This window comes from Hemiscyllium ocellatum, chromosome 39, assembly GCF_020745735.1.
Source record: "Hemiscyllium ocellatum isolate sHemOce1 chromosome 39, sHemOce1.pat.X.cur, whole genome shotgun sequence".
NCBI lineage: Eukaryota > Metazoa > Chordata > Chondrichthyes > Orectolobiformes > Hemiscylliidae > Hemiscyllium > Hemiscyllium ocellatum.
Window position 1 is genome coordinate 33176358 of NC_083439.1, and position 15575 is coordinate 33191932.

Sequence of the window (15575 nt, forward strand, 5' to 3'; positions counted from 1 at the left end):
TTGCATAGTTGTAATGTGCGACACAAGTTCATCACTAATAATTTGTAATGAAGTTTTAAGAAATAAAATAGGCCTCTTTCTCATGGATTTTGCCAGTGTTTACCAATCCATTTTCAGAGCACCATTGAACTCGGTTGAGACTTGCTTGCACTCTGGAGCCATTTCGCTTTCTTAAATTTAATTTACACTGTCAAGGTAATTAATTTATACTTTATATTTTATAGATTTAAATTTTGAAATAATTTAGCACAAAATAAACTTGTATCCTTCTAAATTCAAATCTGTGAGAAGTCTTGCATTTAGATTGACAAAACCACAATATGAGTATTCACAAAATGAGTGGACACTATGAATGCCCTATTTCATTGGTTATATTTTAGCACTGGTAAAAATGCTATCCTCCGGGGACATTTCTTGCGTACGTTTAAAAATTGGCTCAATAAACTTAATTTCAACTTAATATCACAGTGCCAAGAATAAAGCATGAAATGCCATAAATATAATGTACATAAACAGCAGTGATATAATTTGTGCTTTTAATCTGATTAAATAAACAGCTTCATTGATCTATTAATGAATGTCTTCCACTTAGCCATTGTCTAAAGACATTTACCTAAATGTTGATGTTCCGTCCATTTTGCCACGTTTAGACAAAGTTTCAGGTTTTGGTTTGTAGTTTTCCCTGGGCTTGATATCTCCATATAAAGGGTATTTTTCATTGTATTCAGTCAGCAGACAAGGCTGCAGAGTTTTGTCGTGGAATCCTGTTGGCATATGTGGGCAGTGATGCCGCCTGTTAAAGGAAAGGAAATAAGATTTACTGATGCAATTTCTTTTATTATGATCAGGAATGAGAATAAAAATAACTATAAAACAAATAGCTTCAGTGCGCTTAGTGGTACAAAATGCAATCTTGAATTTATGTGTTCTATTGGCCTTAATCAATTACTTAAAGGATGATTACCCCATACAAATTAGTGAGCTCGGCTTATACTCAGAGCAGACAGAAATAAGCTAAGTGTTAATAACAAGAACTAACTTACTTAATGTTCATATCAATTAAGGAAATGACAAAGCAATATCCATGTGTAATGTTCTCAAGTTGTACATGATACACATAAATAGTGAGAAAATAGTGGAAATTGTATAACAAGTGACCAACTTTGGATTGGATTCAATTCTGCTTAAGTAGCTTCCCTAGAGGCTTTGTTATAAGGTCTTTTTGTTAATAAGATGATGCCTCATAAATAAAGTGCCATAGTCACATTTGCTGATGGATCAGAATTTTTTATTTTCTATTTAATGGGATTTGAGTGTTGCTGCAAAGTCTAAGAAGCATTGCCCATCCCCAACTGCCCTTGAGAAAGTGGTGGTGAGCCACATTCACATTCTATACAAATCCGCCCAACATAAATATACCTACAGTGCTGTAAGGAAGGAAATTGCAGGATTTTGATGCAGTGAAGGAATTTTAAAACTTCTTTCTTTTTATTCTCACATGGGATGTGCTAGTTGCTATCTGGGCCAGCGTTTATTGACTGCCCCTAGTCCCTCTTCAGAAGGTGGTGCTTCCTTGAACTGCTAATCCACAATGCTGTTAGGGAGGGAATTCCAGGATTTTGACCCAATAACAGTGGAGGAACAGCGATGTATCTCCAAGTCAGGATGATGAGTGGCGAGGAAAGGAACTTGCATTTGGTGGTATCTCATACTTGTGCAGTGCAAATGTTACTCACCACTTCTCAGTTCAAGCCTAAATATTGTCCAGGTCGTGCTGCATATGGGCATGGGTTGCTTTGGTATCTAAGGAGTTGAGATGACGCTGAACACTATGCAAATATGGGTGAATAATCCCTGTCCTAACCTTAAGATGAAAGGAAGGTCAATAATGAAGCATTTAAAGATTGTTGGAAAATCTGTCTATCTCTCTCCTCCTTAAGTTAATTCAGTGTCCTAGTGTCCACTGTATTCTGGGGTAGTGAGTTTCACAGACTCACAATGCCTTGATAAAAATAATTCCTTTTCATCTCTGTCACCGTTTAGCCTAAAGCTATGACTTCTTATTCTAGACTGACATACAAGGGGAAACATCCATTCCATGTTCTCTTTATCGATCCCCTTTAGAATCTTCTATACTTCCACTAGATCTTCTCTCATCCTTATAACTCCACTGAGTATAGCCCTGAGCTGCTCAATCTCTCTTTATAAGACAAGCCTTTCATCTCTGGAATTGATGTTCTGGGTGTCCACAGATTCAGCATTAATAAAAATTAGGAGCTGATCAAATGCTTGATCAAAGGTTTTAAGAACTGATGTAAAAAGAAGAGAGAAAGCAAACGTTTAGGGAGGAAGTTCTGGAATTTAGGCATTAGAAAGTATAGCAGCCGACAGTAGAGTGAAAGGCAAAGAAGAGATATGGAAAGGGTCAGAATTGGAAGCATGTAACAAATCCCGTAGAAGATCTTATGGCATAGTTGTAAATTACAAACTCTGCCCCAAAACCCTCTCAACCCATTCCAAAACACCTAATGGCAGTCAATGAGAACAGGTCAGGCAGCCAGCAGAAGGAAATGGCAAGCCACTACAGTTCATTGCCCATAATTCTTTGATATATTTATTCATGGGATGAGGGCGTCACTGACTGGCCAGCATTTACTGCCTGTCCCTAGTTACTCCTGAGAAGGTGTTGGTGAGCAGCCTTCTTGAACTGCCATAGTCCATCTGTTGTGGGTTGACCCGTAATTCCATAAAGAAGAGAGTTCCAGGAGTTTCCACAGTGACAGTGAAAGAATGGTGATTTTTATTTCCCAAGTCAGGATGGCGAGTGGCTTGGAGGGGAACTTGCAGGTTCCTGTGTGTCTAACTCAGTAGTGGGAAGGTTATTCAAAGGATTTTTAAGGGACAGAATATGACTGCATTTGAAGAGCCAAGAATAATCAGGGACAGTCAGCATAGATTTGTTAAGGGAAGGTCATATTTGATTAATTTGATCTTTTTTTTGATGAAGTAAGCAGGATTGGTGATAATAGTAATGCATTTGATATCATTCTAAATGGACTTTAACAAGACTTTTGGTAAGGGCCAACTGGTCAAGAAATTAAGAGCACATGGGATCCAAGGCAAAGTGGCACATTTGATCCAAAATTGGCTGAGAGATAGGAAGCAGAGGGATAGTTTTGTGATTGAAAGTCTGTTGTGAGGTAGCTCAGATGTCAGTGCTACTGCTATTTATGATGTAGAACAATAATTTGGACCTCGATGATGCTTTGATAGGTTTATGAATAGACAATAGACAATAGGTACAGGAGTAGGCCATTCTGCCCTTCGAGCCTGCACCACCATTCAATATGATCATGGCTGATCATCCTTAATCAGTATCCTGTTCCTGCCTTATCTCCAGAATCCTTTATTCCACTATCCTTGAGAGCTCTATCCAACTCTTTCTTAAATGAATCCAGAGACTGGGCCTCCACTGCCCTCTGGGGCAGAGCATTCCACACACCCACCACTCTCTGGGTGAAGAAGTTTCTCATCATCTCTATCCTAAATGGTCTACCCCGTATTTTTAAGCTGTGTCCTCTGGTTCAGCACTCACCCATCAGCGGAAACATGTTTCCTGCCTCCAGAGTGTCCAATCCTTTAATAATCTTATATGTCTCAGTCAGATCCCCTCTCAGTCTTCTAAACTCAAGGGTATACAAGCCCAGTCACTCCAATCTTTCAGCGTAAGGTAGTCCCGCCATTCCAGGAATCGACCTCGTGAACCTACGCTGCATTCTCTCAATAGCCAGAATGTCTTTCCTCAAATTTGGAGACCAGACCTGCACAGAGTACTGCAGGTGTGGTCTCACCAGGGCCCTATACAGCTGCAGAAGAACTTCTTTGCTTCTATACTCAATCCCTCTTGTTATGAAGGCCAGCATGCTATTAGCCTTCTTCACTACCTGCTGTACCTGCATGCTTACCTGCATTGACTGGTGTACAAGAACACCCAGATCTCATTGTACTGCCCCTTTACCTAAATTGATTCCATTTAGGTAGTAGTCTGCCTTCCTGTTCTTGCCACCAAAGTGGATAACCATACATTTATCCACATTAAACTGCATCTGCCATGCATCTGACCATTCACCTAACCTGTCCAGGTCACCCTGTAATCTCCTAACATCCTCATCACATTTCACCCTGCCACCCAGCTTAGTATCATCAGCAAATTTGCTAATGTTATTGCTAATACCATCTTCTATATCATTAACATATATTGCAAAAAGCTGCGGTCCCAGTACGGATCCCTGCGGTACCCCACTGGTTACTGCCTGCCATTCCGAAATGGAGCCGTTTATCACTACTCTTTGTTTCCTATCAGCCAACCAACTTTCAATCCAAGTTAGTACTTTGCCCCCAATACCATGCACCCTAATTTTGCTGATTAACCGCCTATGTGGAACTTTATCAAAAGCTTTCTGAAAGTCTAGGTACACTACATCTACTGGATCTCCCTTGTCCATCTTCAGAGTTACATCCTCAAAAACGATTAGTCAAGCATGATTTCCCCTTCATAAATCCATGCTGACTCTGACCTATCCTGTTACTGATGTGTCGTAATTTCATCCTTTATAATAGACTCCAGCATCTTTCCCACCACCGAGGTCAGACTAACTGGTCTATAATTTCCTGTTTTCTCTCTCCCACCTTTCTTAAAAAGTGGAACAACATTAGCCACCCTCCAATCCGCAGGAACTGACTCCAAATCTATCGAACTCTGGAAAATAATCACCAACGCATCCATGATTTTTCGAGCCACCTCCTTCAGTACCCTGGGATGTAGACTTAGGAAGGCTTTGGAGGGATATGGGCTGGGTGCTGGCAAGTGGGACTAGATTGGGTTGGGATAGCTGATCGGCATGGATGAGTTGAACTGAAAGTTCTGTTTCCATGTTGTACATCTCTATGACTCTATGACTCTATATAGGGAATATGATCAAGAAGTTTGTGGCTGACACAAAGATTGGTTGAGTGGAAATTAGGACAATTGACATAAACTGCAAGATATCGATGGAGTGATCAGGTAGGCAGAGCAGTGACAAATGGAATTCAATCAGAAATGGGCAAGATAATGCACTTGAGGAGACAAGGCAAGGGATTACACTGTAAATGGAGTACTGAAGATCAGAAGCATTTTTGGTATGCGTTTCACAAATCCCTGAAGGTAACAGGGTAGGTAGATAAGCTGGTTAAGAAGAAATATGGGATACATGTTTTTATTTGTAAAGGCATAGCATACAAGAGCAGGGAGGTTATGCTGGAACTTTATAAAATGTGAGGTAGGACACAGCTGCATGTAGTTCTGGTTACCACATTCTATGAAGGATGTGGGGTTCTCTTGTGATGCAGTGGTAGTGTTCCTACTCCTGAACCAAGACACCCTTGTTCAAGTTTTTTAAAATTCATTTGTGGGACTTGGACCTCACTGGCTGGCCAGCATTGATAGCCCATCCCTATTTGCCCCTGAGAAGGTGGTGGTGAGCTGCTTTCTTGAAACACTGCAGTCTACTTTGTGTGGGTTAACCCACAATGACTGTAGGGAGGGAATTCCAGGATTTTGACCCAACAGCTGTGAAGGAACTAAAATACATTTCCAAGTCAGGGTGGTGAGTGACTTGGAGGAGAACTTGCAGGTTCTCAACTTGTGGTGTTCTCAAGTACCTGCTGCTCTTGTCCTCCTAGATAGAAGTGGTCATGGATTTGGAAGGTGCTGTCTAAGGATCTTTGGTGAATTTCTACAGTGCACCTTGTAGACATTACACACTGCTGCTACTGAGCGTTGGTGGTGGAGGGATTGAATGTTTGTAGATGTAGTGCCACTCAAGTGGGTTGCTTTGTCCTGGATGGTGTCAAGCTTCTTGAGTGTTGTTGGAGCTGCACCCACCCAGGCAAGTAGGAAATATTCCATCACACTCCTGACTTGTGCCTTGTAGATGGTGGATAGAATTTGGGGTGTCAGGAGGTGATTTACTCGTTGCAGTATCCCTAGTCTCTGACCTCTTCTTGTAGGCACTGTGTTTATGTGGTGAGTCCAGAGTTTCTGGTCAATAGTAACCCCAAGGATGTTGACAGTGGGGAAATTCAGTGATGGTAATACCATTGAATGGCAAAGGGCAGTGGTTAGAATGTCTTCTATTGGTGATGGCCATTGTCTGGCAGTTATGTGGCATAAATGTTACTTGCCACTTGTTGGCCCAAGCCTGGATATTGTCCAGATCTTGTTGCATTTGAGCACAGACTGCTTCAGTATCTGAGGAGTTGCTAATCATGCTGAACACTGTGCAATCATCGGCGAATATTCCCACTTCTGATCTTATGACAGAGAGAAGGTCATTGATGAAGCAGCTGAAGATTGATGGGCCTAGGACACCCTAAGGGATTCCTGTAGAGATGTCCTGGAGCTGAGATGACTGAGTCTTCACAACCACAACCATCTTTCTTTGTGTTTGATATGACACAGATGTTTGCCCCCTGATACCCATTGATTCTAGTTTTGTCAGGGCTCCTTGATGCCATACTCAGTCAAGTACGGCCTTGATATCAAAGGCTGTCACTCTCACCTCACCTGTGGAATTCAGCCTTTTTGTCCATGTTGTAATGAGATCAGGAGCTGAGTGACCCTAGCAAAACCCAAACTGGCATCACTAAGCAGGTTGTTGCTGACCAGGTGCTACTTGGAGGCACTGTTGATGACCACTTCTATCACGTTACCGATGTTGGAGAGTAGACTGATTGGGTGATAATTGGCCAGGTTGGATTTGTCCTGCTTTTTGTATACAGGACATACCTGGGCAGTTTTCCACATTGTTGGGTAGATGCCAGTGTTATAACTATACTGGAAGAGCTTGGCTAGGGGAAAGGCAAGTTCTGGAGCACATATCTTTAGTATTATTGCTGGAATGTTATCAGGGCCCGTTACCTTTGTAGTATTCAGTTCCTCGAGCCGTTTCTTGTTATCACATGGAGTGAATCAAATTGGCTGGAGACAGATATCTTTGATGCTGGGGATCACTGGAGAAGCCCCAGATGGATCATCCACTCAGCTTTGTTGACTAAAGATTGTTGTGAATGCATCAGCTTTATCTTTTGCACTGATATGCTGGGCTCCTCCATCATTGAGGTTGGGGATATTTGTGGAGGCTCCTCCTCCAGAGAATTGGTGAATTGTCCACCAACATTCATGACTGGATGTGGAAGGACTGCAGAGCTTAGACGTGATGCATTGGTTGTGGAATCGCTTAGCTCTATCACTTGCCTCTTATGATGTGTGACATGCAAGTAGTTCTGTTTGGTAGCTTCACCAGGCTGTCAGCTCATTTTTAGATATGCCTGATGCTGCATGCCCTCCTGCACTCTCCATTGAACCAAGGTTGATCCCCTCGCTTGATGGTAATGGTTGATGGGGGGATATGCCAAGCCATGAGGTTGTAGATTGTACTGGAGTACAATTCTGCTGCTGTTGATGGCCCACAGTGCCTCATGGATGCCCAGTCTTGAGCTGCTAGATTGGATTGAAGTCTGTCCCATTTAACATGGTGATAGTGCCACACAACACGATGGAGGGTACTCTCAATGTGGAGGTGGGACCTTGTCTCAAGGACAGTGCGGTGATCACTTTTACCTATACTGTCATGGACAGATGCTTCCGTAGCTGAAAGATTAGTAAGGATGAGGTCAAGTATCTTTTTCCTCTTGTTGGTTCCTTCACCACCTGCTGTAGACCCAGTCCAGCAATTATGTCCTTTAGGACCCCACCCAGCTCGATCAGTAATGCTGCTGCTGAGCCACTCTTGGGGTGGACATTGAAATACCCCACCTAGAGTACATTTTACATTCTTGCCACCCTCAGTGCTTCCTCCAAGTGTTGTTTAACATCAGCCAAGTACGTGGTAATCAGTAAGAGGTTTCCTTGCCCATGTTTAAGCTGAGGCCATGAGACTTCATGGGGTCTGGAGTCGATGTCAAGGACTCTGAGGGCAACTCCCTCCCAACTGTATATCACTGTGCCACCACGTCTGCTGGGTCTGTCCTGCCTGTGGGACAGGCCATATCCATGGATGATAATGGTGTTATCTGTATGATTCTGTAAGAATTACTATATCAGGCTGCTGTTTGACTAGTCTGTAAGAGAGCTCTCCCAATTTCGGCACTAGCCCCCAGATGTTTTTTTTAGATTAGACTTACAGTGTGGAAACAGGCCCTTCGGCCCAACAAGTCCACACCGACCCGCCGAAGCGAAACCCACCCATACCCCTACATTTACCCCTTACCTAACACTACGGGCAATTTAGCATGGCCAATTCACCTGACCCGCACATCTTTGGACTGTGGGAGGAAACCGGAGCACCCGGAGGAAACCCACGCAGACACGGGGAGAACGTGCAAACTCCACACAGTCTGTCGCCTGAGTCGGGAATTGAACCCGGACCTCAGGCACTGTGAGGCAGCAGTGCTAACCACTGTGCCACCGTGCCGCCCAAACTGTGCCACCGTGCCGCCCACCACTGTGCCACCGTGCCGCCCAAGGAGATCTTCACATGGTTGAGAGGAGGGCTGTTTGTGTTTTTACCGTTGTCTTTTCTGGTTTCAAGGTCGATGCCAAGTAGTCCGTCTGGTTTCATTTCTTTGTTGTGACTTTCCAGCGATTGATACAACTGAGTGGCTTGCTCAGCCGATACAGACTGCAGGTGAGAGTCAACCACATTGCTGTGGCTCTGGAGTCACATGTAGGCCAGAACAGGTAAGGATGACAGTTTCCTTCCTTAAAGGACATGAGTGAACCAGATGGGTTTTTCCAACAATTGCAGTTGACTCTTAATTCCAGACTTTTACTTATTGAATTCAAATTCCACCATCTGCCTTGGTGGGATTTGAACCCAGGTCCCCAGAACATTATTCTGGTCTAATAGTCGAGTAATAATACCACTAGGCCATCATGTCCCTTGCTCCAGAGGTGTGTTATAATATCTGGAATAGGATTATTTTCATTAGAAAGATGAAGATTGAGCGGGGACCTGATTGAGGTCTACAAAATCATGAGAGGTATGGACAGGGTGGATAGCAAGAAGATTTTTCCCAGAGTTTGGGGACTCAATTACTAGGGATCATGAGTTCAAAGTGAGAAGGGAAAGATTTAGGGGAAAGATATGCATGGAAAGTTCTTCATGCAGAAGGTGGTGGGTGCCTGGAATGCATTGCAAGTGGAGGCAGACACGATAGTGTCATTTAAGATGTATCTAGACAGAAAGTGAATGGGCAGGGATCAAAGAGATACAGACTCTTAGAAAATAGGCGACAAGTTTAGATAGAGGATCTGGATTGAAGCAGGCTTGGAGGTGCGAAGGACCTGTTCCTGTGCTGTAATTTTATTTGTTCTTTGTTCTATCTCTGAACAGGTTAATTAGGAACACAGTTACATGAAGAATGTGATTATACCAAAGAGGGCACAGAGACACTTTACCAGGATGTAGCTTGGGCTGGTGGGCCTGAGATATGAAGACGGGGTTATTGTCTTGGGAGAACGAAGGTTGGGAGGGGACCTGGCAGAGGTGTGGAACATTATGAGGAGCATTGATCAAATGGATAGAACAGCACTCTTTCTATTTGTAAAGGGGTCAATAAGTGAGGTATGAGTTTAGGATAAGAGTTAGAAGCTAAAAGGAGAGCTGAGGAGATTATTTTCACCCAGAAGGGTTGGGAGTCTGGAATTCACTGCTTGGAAGGGTAATTGAATCAAAAACTCTTGTAACATTTAAACAGTCTTAGACATTCACTGATATTACCATAGACTTCAGGAAAATGGAATTAGTGTAGTATGGTCAGACTTTTGTTGATCAACAAGGACACAATGGGCTGAATGACCTCCTTCTATGCTATAAATGTCAATAAGCAAATGTTACTTTTCAGTCGAAACTGAATGATTTTTGTCAAGTTCTTGCAATATATGAACATAGAGTGCTTCAGTATTAGATGATTTGTGAACAGTATTGAATAGAGCAATCATCAGGGAACACTCCCTCTTCTCATCTTGTGTTAGAGGGAAGGTCATTGATAAAACAAGCTGAAGATTTTTAGGCCTAAGACACTACTCTGAGGAACTCTTCCAATGATATCCTGGAATAGAGATGTTTGTTCTCTGACAACCACAACCATTTCCCTATGCTTCGAGTATGATGCCAACCAGCAAAGATTTCCCTCTGAATTCCTTTGACTCCATTCTTGCTGTGTTCCTTCATGTCCAAAATACTCATGGTCTGCTTTGATGTCGAGGGTAGTCACTTGCCTCCGGAGTTCAAATATTTTTTCTTTGTTAGGACAAAGCCTGTAATAAATTCAGGAGCTGAATTTCAAGCTCAAACTGAGTATCAATGAGCAGATTATTTATTTCTGAGCAAGTGCGTCTTGATGGTCAGTGTGACAGCTCCTCCAAACACTTTGCTGATAATCGAAGGTGGATTATTGTGGCAGTAACTGACTGTGTTGGATTTCTCTTGCTTTATGTGGACAGAAAATACACAGGCAGTTTTTCACATTGTAAGCTAGATGTCAGACTGGGCATCCTTTGGCGAGACTTGAAGAGTTTGTATCACTGCGAAGACTCTTCAAAGAATGTCCATTTTGAAGTGTTCTTCCAGCCTCCTAGATGTCAGGCTGGACAGTCTGACTTGAGCTGCAGTTAGTTCTACAGCATCCTTCAGTACTATTACTGGAAATGATGTCAGGGTCCACAGCTTTTGCTGTAATGATTGAATTCAGCCATTTATTTACCATTATGTGGAATGAATCAAATTGGTTGAAGGCTGTCTGTCATCTGTGACATTGAGGACCTCAGGCAAAGCTTGAGATGGATTATTCTTTCAACCCTTTAGGCTGAAAGTGGGTGCAAATGCTTCACTAAGGCTTTTTGTCCTAATACGCTGGTTACCCCCATCACTGAGGACTGGGATAGTTGTGAAACCTCTGCTTCCCATTAATTGTTTCGCTGTCCACTACTACTCACAAATGGATATGACTGGACTGCAGAGCTAGATCTGATCCAGTGATATGGATCACTTTGTACTTTCTATCACTCGCTGCTTCTACTGTTTGACATGCAACGATTCCTGTTTGGTGGCTTCATCGTGTTGACTCCTCATTTTTATGTATGCCAGGTACTGCTCCACATATACCCTCCTGCATTTTTCATTGAACCAAGGTTGATGCCCTGGCTTGAAAATAATGTTTGAGTAGGGTTTAAGTGGGCCATGAGTTACAAATGGTTGAATATAATATTGCTCCTGTTAATGGATACCCAAGGTTGAGTTACGTACATCATAGGAGCCAAAGTGATTGCTCCAAGTAGCCTAGGCAAACACTCCAGCACCCCATCTCAAGATTTTGAAAGATTATGAAAATGGAGTCATTAATGGCCAGACATATTTTCAGTTTGCTACCATCCCGGTAATCCCAATTGAGCACCCTTACATTCAGTTCTATGCTTTCTTCAAGCTATATGGTGACTGACAGAGGGCTTGGTCATCAAACAAAAGATGTCATAATATCTCAAAGAATCTGTCCTTTCATAAAAGATTCATGATTCAATCACACTTTTTTTTTATCAAATTGAGAGTAACTGGTGTCTATCAAAATCAAACTGTTTGGAATACTGCAAGCACCTTTTTTGATATGGTTGCCTCAGCATTGAGCTCTGAGACAGAGGTAGTCATTTCATCCGACCTACTGGAATTTTCATTCAATGCTACTTTACTGATTTTCATCTGAAAGAATTCCTCCAGTGCCTACAGCTTTTCAGGCTTCCTGTATGACAAGTCCACCATTGTCATTGATCGGATACCAGTGGTCGCAGGATGATATCCCATTTATTGTAGTGGGTCAGGAAAGCTCATGCCTCACATCTAATCAGGTCCTGTCTCACATCTAATCTAAGGAAGTAACAGGATCCTCACCCACACCCTTCTGTCCTGTTAAAGACTCCCATGCAACTAAAGTCACACCAGGGAGGCCATTGAACTCCACTTATTAGTTGTGTTTCTACCTCCTCAATTGCCAATTGCTACTGCAGAGTATTTCCAGCAATTTTTATTTTTATCACACTGCCACGAAACACCTTGATTTCTGATCCAATTGACAATATCTCCCAGCCTGATTGTTGCTTTGTTCTAGTTTCACTGAGCCTATTTTTACTGATTAATTGTGCTACTTCATATCCTTCTGACCACACTTTACAAAGCAGTTATACAAAAGTAAAGATAACTATTTCAATTTTGCATACATATAATGTTCTAAAACATTAAGTTTTGATCATAAACATGATGGTAAGTTATATATCTAATATCCTGATTATTAAGGAAGTAATGTAAGAATATTAATTAAATAGGTTAGTAATTGAAATCAGCATGCTGGTTATAAACTGTTTTGTACAATGTTTACATCTGTTTTGATTATGAAGGCAAAAGTAAAGTCACCATAGTCCCAGAGGACAACTCAGTTTCTGTAACTCTGATGCAAAACAAGTAGCTTTCCAATTACTACTTTGAATAAGCACATGCAAATTATAAGACTGGCTTCCGAATTTGTTATTAATCCATCAATGGGATATTAAAAATGGATGTTTTGTAACAGGATTAACATTGGAGGTGGGAATTGAGACAGGACAGCTGGCACTTTGATGTTTGATTGTTAATTTTTCTTTGTGTAACCATATTTGTCAGATCAGATTTGCATTTCGCAATTATGCAAATATTTGCTTATTCCTGAGTTTGGAAAACAAAGCTCACACTGACTTTACATGAAATGTGCGGCTGATCAATTTGAAAGGTATTTTATCAACTTTAGTGACAATCCTATAAGTCATGAACAAATATTTGTGTACTTATATTAAGTTGTTGATAACTCTTAAAATGTATCAAGCTTGTGAAAGAATGCAACTAAATATTGAAAATTAACTTCACAATTTATATGCTATATACTGAATGATTCATCCTACTTAAATATTTCTATTAAAAATTAATAATTAAATTAGTGGCAGCACACCAGAGTGTATTTTTAAAATTTTGTTCACAATTGGATTTTGATGTTGCTGTCTATTCCAGCATTTATTATTCATTTCTGATTATTCTGAAGAAGGTTGTGTAGAGCTGCAACATTGAATTGCTGCTGTTCTCAGTGCATAGGAGCCATTCACAGTAGGGAAGGGTTGCAGGGTTTACGTCAATGAAGTGGATTAATTGATTTGCTTTTGCAGAGAGCTAGTACAGATACAAAAGGTTGAATGGACTTCTTCCATGCTGAAACCATACCACAATTCAACCACACTACATAGTTTCCAGGTAACAATCCATGGCAACCGAACTATAAAGAAAAATACACAAGACCTCTCCATAGCAAGAAATATCATCAGTCACTCTTAGGACTGCAGATGCTGGAGATTGGCTAATGCCTGAAATGTTGATTCTACAGCTTCTTGGATGCTGCCTGATCTGCTATGCTTTTCCAGCACCACCCTCTCGACTCTGGTCTCCAGCACCTGCAGTCCTCACTTTCTCCTTTTATTGATTATACAATGGCATTGGACTGCCAAAGGACAAACATCATAAAAATATGTATTTACCTGAAGCATAAAATAGTGACGTAGATTTAGAAATGAGTGTCAGCAATGGTTTTATGGTGCAGCAGTAGTGTCCCTGCCTTTGGATCAGGAGGCTTGAGTTCAATTCCCATCTGCTCCAGAGATGTGTAATAACATCTCTGAACAGGTTGATTAGAAAATGGGTTAATGAAAAAAAAAGAAGAATAATCAGGAAAAGACCACTCATTCTCTCAAGTCCATTCCACCACTCATAAGATTATGGCAATTAAAAACAATTTCAACACAACTCTGGTTACTGGACAACTTTACTCATCCAAATACTATATCATCCATGTTTCCACTTCCAATGTACTGCACTAAAGTAGTACCATGTATTGCTTGGGTCTGCTCAAAATCATCTGGACAATCTGAATAACAGACTTACGTTCTGCAACGTTTATAATGTGCCATTTATATTTGAATGGATCAGTTACTTTTCAATAAGGCAGATTACTAAGCATTAGCATTTGTAAATTTCTACTGTAAAGTCTGTGTGACAGTAACTGAGGTGGCATCACATATTTGGCTATATTCTCTAATAAGGTTTTAAATATGAAATGCATATTGAGGGGTTGAGATGATATTTTCAATCCATGAAAATAGAAGATGGAGACATTCATGAATGTCCATACAAACAATGGGATATAAACGCATTTGGTAAAATGATTCACCTCATAACATATGAAAATTTAACTAATTCCTATCTCTTTAAACTTTATGGGGAAATCTATTGTGAAAATAAATACTTAGAGTGGTAAGGTCATTTCAGTAATAGTGTGCTGCTGTAATTCAAACTGAAGTAATAGTATACAGTGCCTGTCACATTTCAGTGTTATGAAAATAGATTTTTGTTACAGCTACCTGGCTGAGAAAGGATCACCTTGCCAAAACATAATGAAGAAAACTGAATGATAAGAGTTTTATGACTATTTCAAAGACTGCTTTGAGTTTTTAACAATAATTTTAATGGAAGGAAATCTGGGTGGGCTCTGTTTTGTGTGTGTAATCCCCCCAAGCCTGACATTTCTTTCTATGCCCTGTCCAGATGATACTTGAATACTCTCGTGATATGACTCAGATCTAACAAATATTATCTTACTGCAAGTTCGATGATTTGAAATAAAATATCATAGGTCCTGCAGAAATGATGTCTATCAAGTGATCATTGAGAGACAGTTGGAGACGCCAAATTCACTGCTTGATTTTATATTTCCATTATTTCTACTATTGCTTAAACAGTATTAAACTATTTGAATAAACATTGGAATCCTTATTGATGGTTATTCCAAGAAGAACATTGATTAGGTCTTTTTGCTAATACCAACTCTGAACGCTGCCTTGATACTGATTTAAATAGCACAAGTTTAAGTTCTTTTACTTTTATCATGAACTAAATAAACAGGATACCAGGACGTATTTATTTTTACATATTGCTTAATGCCAAGTAAAGTTTATTCGTATTCATTAGGATTATGGTGATATCAAATCTTAAAATGTTTCAGGGTTCTGTGCCTGAATTCAATCATTATTGGGGCAGAATTTTTTGGGCCAATCTGAAAAGCTGCCTAATCTGTCTGTTTGCAGCATTATCTGTTGTTAAAAATTTTAATAATATCACATCTGTTTACTGTTAAAACATTATGTGAGGAAAATCAAATGAGTAAATTATGCATATCTTACACTGGTCCAAATACCAGGAAATGAATTAAAGGTAGTAATTCCATCTTAGGGTTCATATTACATTCATAAATCATCAAAGCATCTCCACTGAGCTTTATGATGATATCTGAATCTGGCACGAGAGTTACTGCCTCCTAACATTTAATGTTCAATTTAACTATAAGTGTACACAAACCAGAACTCCATGGTTAACGCAAACCTTAAAACTTCCACCAACTAAAATATA

General features: G+C 40.6%; 1 protein-coding gene across 1 annotated transcript in view; it reads right to left on the bottom strand.

Moving 5' to 3' along the window:
• The window catches only part of saxo2 (stabilizer of axonemal microtubules 2), a 33264-nt gene extending 26631 nt beyond the window's left edge, over nt 1-6633 (bottom strand). The window contains exons 1-2 of the mRNA XM_060852888.1: nt 6608-6633; nt 614-793 (exon numbers count right to left, since the gene is read on the bottom strand). Of these exons, the coding sequence (XP_060708871.1) occupies nt 614-793; nt 6608-6633 (206 nt within the window). The remainder of the gene's footprint in view (nt 1-613; nt 794-6607) is intronic.
• Nucleotides 6634-15575: the final 8942 nt, after the last annotated feature.